The 7,606-nt window shown below is 40.0% G+C and overlaps 2 protein-coding genes across 2 annotated transcripts; one reads left to right on the top strand and one right to left on the bottom strand.

Annotated features, from left to right (window-relative positions):
• Positions 1–4,410: 4,410 nt before the first annotated feature.
• Positions 4,411–6,583, top strand: LOC141898837 (putative 3-methyladenine DNA glycosylase). Its single transcript, XM_074784961.1, has 2 exons — positions 4,411–4,829; positions 5,649–6,583. The coding sequence occupies exons 1-2, from the start codon at positions 4,505–4,507 to the stop codon at positions 6,152–6,154; spliced, it is 831 nt and encodes a 276-aa protein (XP_074641062.1). The 5' UTR covers positions 4,411–4,504; the 3' UTR covers positions 6,155–6,583.
• On the bottom strand, positions 6,567–7,502 carry LOC141898838 (rRNA-processing protein FCF1 homolog). Its single transcript, XM_074784962.1, has 2 exons — positions 7,362–7,502; positions 6,567–7,237 (listed from the first exon to the last, which is right to left on the bottom strand). Exon 2 carries the CDS (start codon positions 7,213–7,215, stop codon positions 6,622–6,624), a length of 594 nt encoding a protein of 197 aa, XP_074641063.1. The 5' UTR covers positions 7,216–7,237; positions 7,362–7,502; the 3' UTR covers positions 6,567–6,621.
• Positions 7,503–7,606: the final 104 nt, after the last annotated feature.

Consider the following 7,606-nt stretch of genomic DNA (forward strand, 5'->3'; position numbering starts at 1 on the left):
AATATGAAACCTATAATAACAATAAAGAATATTTTTATGCAGTTTGCTTGTTTGATAGGGGTAAAGGTCTAACCCAACTGATTAGGGCATTTAGGCCTATCCTCACTTTGCATGGGTTTGGTTGCCTACTGTCACGGGGAATACTCCAATAGGACGAAACAAAACCCTGGTAAGTAAAGATACCCCCAATCAACTGACGTGATAGAACTAACGTATCATTAACCCCAAAATTCAACGAACGAAAATACAGAATTGTATCACGAAAACATAGAATAAATTGCGAAAACATTTAAATTGAATCAGCCGATAATGATAAATTGGAGATATTAGGTTTTTAGTAGGCACCAGTCTGGTTGTAGGCGCCAATCTGGTTGGAAATGTTGTGTAATCATTATTTAGAGTGTTTATATCATCAAATTATAATCTATGTAACCGTAGACGTCGTGTGATGTAAATTAAAACCTAAATATAATATAGAAATATGATACATACTGTTATCAGACATGCTAATACCACATGAGTCCTGCAGTTGTACAAGTCCTCACTAAAAGTCAGTGGTCTTAAATCTGAAGACTGGCCTTAAATCGTTTAATTGTCTTTTGAAATGAGACCGATCATTAAAAAGACTGGAGATAAAATTTCATTTAAATCTTTTATATCTATGACGACAGTCCTCTGCACTGATTAAATGCGGATATATGATACACGTGTCGGGTAAGACTCGAATTGATTTTTATACCGTCATTAGTTTTTTGATAGCCTCGAGTGACTTTAAATTACGTTAGCGCGTTAAGTGGCCGAAACAACCAATCAACGAATCCTAATTTGTATCATTACAAGAGAAGATACGATAAGATAAGTTCATATGCACTCCTACCATTTTCATGGTATATCGAGGGAACTAATGATATCTACAATTGTATAGAAAAGAGACAAATAAACCCTTTTTGAAAATAATGAGGTTCATCACAATATGTACAAATACATGTACTAATTACGAATCCAGGTAATGACGCCAGAGTTAAAAATACAGGTAATAATGCCAGAGGTAAAATACTAAATATGTGATGAAATCATTAAATATAGAAGTGAATCAGTAATTTATTCTAAAAAAAAAGTCATACATGGGCGATTAAAACATGCGAATATGTCAACATTGGACATGAAAATCTTATTCATACTAACTGACATTGATAAGAATATTTCTAGGTTATGGAAAATAAAAAATGAATGCACAGTTTAGATATAACATATTTCTAGATCAATGAATTTCCTCTGGTATGACTTTTCCTCTGGCATTTTTACTTCTTGCATCTTAACCACTGGTATTATTATTACCATTATTTACCTCTGGCTGAATTCTCCTTTCCAGATTATCCAGCTTTTAGTGAGCCGCAGAGGAATCTCATTCAGCATCGATGATAGTACATCGTCAAATCGCGGCGCCGCGGTTTTTTGTTCAAGGATTCGTTTTAGCTTCTTTTCGAGATTTGGGTAGATGTAGCAGTTGGATTTCGAATATTGGTCTGATTTGATTTCGCTAGTTGTTGTTTTTTCCCCGGAGGGGAAACGTTCAGCCTGCTGCTACTAGCCATGGTTGGAAGCTGATAACTCTATATATCACATGTAGGAGAAAACCGAAAACGCTTCTGTTCGAAACGACAGCATGTCAGAGAACGTGTGGTCACATTTAACATACGCCATAATTGGAAATTTAGAATGTATGTCTTGGCGGAATGAAATACGGCGTCCTGATGCAAAATAAATCCGAATATTGTTAGCGTAACGTCTTTCCACTAGACCACCGAGCTACTCGCAAACCAGTCGTAAGTTTTGACTATATACGTATAGCACTCAACCTTACCCTAACCCTAATGCTAGGGGTATAACGGATCATAAACCCCTCCCCCTATAACCCTAAGGACCCTAATAGACCCTAAGTATTTCTCTGGCAGTGGGTGCAGGGCAGCCACTTCGTTTGCGTTTGGCCTCACAGAAACACGGAACCAAGATTCTGTTTCTTGTTTCCGTGTGTGCTGGACTGTGATGTAATATCAAAAATTCATAATGATTTTCTAGTAATATTAAAGATAATCATTAGTAATTCATATTTTTGTGTTTGAAATACGGGAGTTGTTTGATTGAAATTAGTTCCTCAGCCGCCAATTTAAAAGGGCAGATTTGGCAATGCGAGGGCTGCAAGCGAAACATTGGTAGTGGTTCTGGTGGCCCTCCCACAGAACATTTAGGCCAAACAGGGGCTTTTCTTGCCCTTATCATAACCCATTTGGATTTATTAGTCTTTTAGAAATTTTCTTTGCAAGAAATTTTTTCCAGACTTTTTGGAGGGCACATTCGAATTTTGTAGGGGGTGGACCAGTCCACCCGGTCCACCCCCTTGTAATTGATCTCGCGAGGGCAGTCGCCTGTATGAATGATTCAAACCGACAGTGTGTCACCACGCCGACAGATAAACATTGGGCCTTCTAACACCCTTATGGGCGGCGAGCGACCATTCCCCAGGAAATCAACCTTGTCTATTTGTATAACGCAGAATACGCAAGACTTATGAATTTCACGTGGAAACCATCAGTTCAGAATTTAAACTAATTCAACGACTTCCTAAAAATATTGTAACAAACTTTATTCATTATCTACTATAAGTCTCTTTTTCAAGATTTAGAGAACAATAGAGGTCACGTGTGTAGCCGTCTGTTAATATCACCTGGACATATCGACAGCCATAAACAGTGATTTACACAGAACCCAGAAATGAGTAAAAATAACCGTGTCATCTTTCGTTATATTGATGGCACAGTCTCCAACAGTAAACGGCTACACAAACTGTGGGTTCAAGTCCCAGCTTTCTGAGTATTTAAATGCATGCGCACGCCGACAGTTTCATCATTACAGTTATTTCATGTATGCATTATTTGAATATGATATCATGCAGTCATCGTAACTAGGTGGCGGTGCAGTCGGATTCATTCGTTCCGGGGGAATGTCAGGACCTGCCATCATCGTTCTGGCGGCTGATGTGAAATTAAATTGTGTTGCACCAACTGGTGATACGTAACCAGTACTAACAGTTGAAACGGATTCAAACCTATAATCCACAGGATCACGAAGGATTGTTGTTGGAGGGTCGTCATAGTCGTTGATAGGATCTCTTTGAGAACTTGACCGTCGTCCCCGATTTTGTCGCTGTGTTGGTGTTTCAAGTCGCGTGTCGAAACACAGACAATGCATCTTTATATACTTGCGAAGGCACTAACCCCAGATACACGAGACCAGTATAAAAACAGCAAAGATACCCACTAGTATGCCAATAAAGCCGGAACCTATAATAACAATAAAGAATATTTTTTTATGCAGTTTGTTCGTCTGGTGGAGGGGATAAAGGCCATACCGGCTGATTTTGATATAATACGTAGTCCTTTCCTTACTTTGCATTGGTTTGGTTGCTCTAATGTCAAAAGGATTTATTCTATACTCCAACAGGGTCCGGAACAAAACCTTGGTAAGTGAAACCCCCAACCAGCTGACTTCGGAGACAATTGAGTATCATGCAGTTGAATTTACAAATTCAACGAACGGAACATCACGAATAAGAATAGATGATAATTTGGAAAATTGCCAGCTCATTTGAATCGATTATATGACCGGGCTATTGGCTAAAAAAGTTGGAGGGTAGTCACCAGTATGGTTGTAGGCGCCAGTCTGGTTGGAGATGATTATATCGTCAAATTGTATTCTATCGCGATCGTTTGCTGCACCTTGTGCGAATGAAAATTTTGGACCTGGAAATAAAGAAATACGTTACATACTGAAGGTAGACATGTTTGATACCACACGGCCGGGTCCTTGCTAGTTGCGACACAGTCCTTATTAATATATAATAGAGAATATTAATATATAATAGAGAAAGTATTGGTCTCAAATCTGAAGACTGGTCTTAATATGAACTGAGACTGATCACTCAGAAAACTGAATATTACATTGCAATTACATTATATCTGTGACGACAGTCTTGACCTATACTGATTAAACTCGGGGGATATAAAACATGGGTCAGACTCGAATTCTTTTTTATAGCTTTGATAGCCTCAAGTGAATTCAAGGTGATATGATAACACAAAGTTTAAACCATGTTCCTCAATTATATCTGCGAGAGGAGCGCCGTATATAATGTAAAAAGCACTGGTCCAAGTACTGAAGCTTGAGGCAAACCGCAAACTAAATCACATTGTGACTGAAAAATCATCAGAAATAGACATAGGCTGGTAATGGGACAGGCAACCAGTCATTAATAGAAATATTAACTGTTAGACTGGTTACCGGTCCGGGACAGGCAACCAGTCTACTTAATTGTAGATGACAGCACCTCTCGGTAGGCTATTTGTAGCCCTCGCTTCCCACAGTTGGCGCTCTTGGTTTACATTGGTTTCCGAGTGTATATCTATTTCGTTTTTTCTTGAAGTTTATACTGAGTTAAACGAGGAACATGTCCCGCGGTATGAAAATCGATCCAAAATTCTACCAGAAAAGTTGTTTGGAATTGGCACGTGATTTACTGGGGAAGAAATTGGTTCGCATCGTTGAGACCTCCTCATCGACCTCATCATCATGTAGTGAGGATGGTGGTGAGGAGGGCGAGAGGTTATGCGGTATAATCGTGGAAACTGAAGCGTATCCCGGTTCTGATGATCCTGCTTCACATTCGTATAAAGGGAAGACCCCGCGTAATGAAGCGATGTTCATGGCTCCCGGAACTTGTTATGTTTACAGTATCTATGGAAACTATTGTTGTATGAATATTTCTAGCGCAGGTAATCCCAGGCATTATAATCTGAGACAGCTTTCGATTTGGTTCAATGATCGATTCTAAATGTTCTTCAGAACCCAGTTTCTGAATAACACTAGTTAGTTACCTAATCGTGGTGGTAAGCTTTTTGTAATCGGATGGGATATACCTTATGTGGTTTGTGAAAATATCCGATCGTGAAACTAAACCACAGACAGGTTACTGACTAGAATAACACCATCAGCAGCTGCTCCAGTCTAAGAATAAATTGTAGACTCCGCCCTACTCAGAGGGAACTGGTTGTTTCGGTGAAATTCCATAAACATTTTGTGATCCCTATGTATTCCTATACTAAATCCATCCCCTATTCATTACGACTCTACTCGGTGGGTTTTATGCTCAAATCCGCCCTCTACCACAACTAACTCGGTGAATTTGATGCCAGTATTGTGTCAATAGAAATGGAGCAGTGCATTCCCCTTGAACGCGAGCCCAATATGGGTGAGTTAGGTGCTACAGTGAGTATATACAAGGATATTCAAATCTGCTTTCCCTTTTTGACCCGATTAACAGTAATGGTCCATCCAGTATAAAGTTATAAAAAAAATCTATCAACATTAAAAAAACCTAAAATCCCCTGATCACGGTAATTCGGTAAAAGAATTACTGTCCAATTAGAACCGAGTTAGGCGGAGTTTACTGCAGTTCATTTCTCAATGTTTTACAAAAAGAACAAAATTTCACTCAGAACTGAGTCCGAGTCACTCAATTGTGTTACTGGGATCTGAAGATCATGTACAACCGATCCGAGAGGATCAGTCTTGCATAGTTCAGTTTGTTCCAGGTGACGGGGCTGCCGTTTTAGTACGTGCAGTAGAAATGACCGAAGGGATAGAAACAGCTCATAAACTACGCAATAAACACAGCAGAAAATCTCGATCATCTAAAACAGCGGCAACTCAGAAATTCAAACATAAAGATCTTTGCAACGGGCCGTCAAAAATTTGTATGGCTTTTGGAATCGATAAACAATCATTCAATCAAATTGATTTAACACGAAGCGATGAATTATTTATAGAGGATAGTTACGAGGGGACGGATATAGGTGGCAGCAGCAGTGTTGAGCAGCGGGATATAGTGACATGTACTCGTATAGGTATAGAGGGCGCCGGTGCGGAGAGCGCTTCCAAACCGTACAGGTTTTATATACTACACAATGATTGCGTGAGTAAACGGGATAAAACAATGGAAAATACTATCAAATCACGCCCTCAACTCGCCTCAGACCGTCAAGCGGAATGTCAACTCAGATCAGACACTCGGGAAAAAACTAGTAAATATTTCAAATAAAAACATGGCTATCTTCATATGATCACCTTATGACATTACGATTCTCACTCGCGACAATGACTTCACGCTAAATTTTTTGCCTCCGATTCTGTAACAGCCAATAAAACCACCAAGCTCTGTTTAAACTGCTAGCAAGTTGTGAGAAAATTTCGTGCAACAAACTACTGAGCGAGCTACTAAAGCGAGAGGTAGACCTGGGCCCGGTTTCACGAATAAGTTTAAGCCTAATACGGTTAAGTTTGAATTGTTGTCCTCATTGAAAACATGAAGTAACCTATCAGCAATTAGGCTACACCAAAAAATTGAGATAACTTTTTTTGTGAAACTGGACCCTGGGCTAGCTGATGTCATAGGGGGATCGATGTAGGCAGCCATCATTCCTACAAACATTCCAAACAATGTTCCCTAAATTTTCTAATAAATTTATTCTGCGGAAATGAAACAATAATAAACGTGAAGTGAGTTATCTATGTTTTCGGGGCCCCGAAAGCGTCTGGCATGCGTTCGATAGAATACCGATGCTGCTGTAAGAACATGATCGGAACTCCCGGTATTTTACGGATCCTTCGACGTAGATCTTTATCGCACGTACCGACGATGTAACACTTGTGTTGTGTGACTCTCTGCACGAGGCAGTCATCGGCGTATGTTCCTTTGTGCATACACGGCAACCGTACGAACCGCGGGTCTTTAGCGATGCGCAGAGCGACGCGGTATTTCGCGCCGAGTTTCTCCAATTCGGCCATGACGCAGTCGGTGATGTACGGAACGCACCGCGCGTATAAACAATCCATCATCGATTGAACGATATCCAGTTTATTTTTGATCGAGAAGTTAATGAAGTTCGTATCGATGAGGATGTGATAAGGAGGTCCTAGTTGAGTGTTGTACTGGAAAAACATTGCCGACGACGATTGCGGTAGTTCGCGGATTTTTAACGTTCGCGGATCGACTTTTTTCGCTCTTTTAAACTCGCGATGTTCCTGTTTAATCCTGGAATCTTTCAGATTTATCAGTCTCTTCCTGGCGGCGAATTTCTTCGCTTGCCTCTGCTTTCCCATCTCGCTGTTATTGAAGACGGATCTGCAAGAAAAATGATTCAGACACGTTTACACGGTGTGGGATCACCATATGATCACTGGGGACTTGTCGAGTTTGAATGTACATATATTTTCATTCGATCACCTCACCGTAAAAATATACTCACAGATTTGATGAACGAGATCTATTTTATAACACTGGGGATTTAGGATGATGCGATGTCTGATGATTTTGATCCTAAATAACGATTTTGAGTGCCAGGTTTTTTTTAGAATTTCGCATAAGCAATTTTTACTTCCGGGTTAGTTATTCAATTGACCACCAGAGCGTCAGCACCAGTCGGCGGTGACAAGAGCTCGATTGCTACAGTTGGCACCGGAGCCATAATAATGTCCGAGAAATGCTTTAACG

Source organism: Tubulanus polymorphus, chromosome 2, assembly GCF_964204645.1.
Source record: "Tubulanus polymorphus chromosome 2, tnTubPoly1.2, whole genome shotgun sequence".
In the NCBI taxonomy this organism is placed as follows: Eukaryota; Metazoa; Nemertea; class Palaeonemertea; order Tubulaniformes; family Tubulanidae; genus Tubulanus; species Tubulanus polymorphus.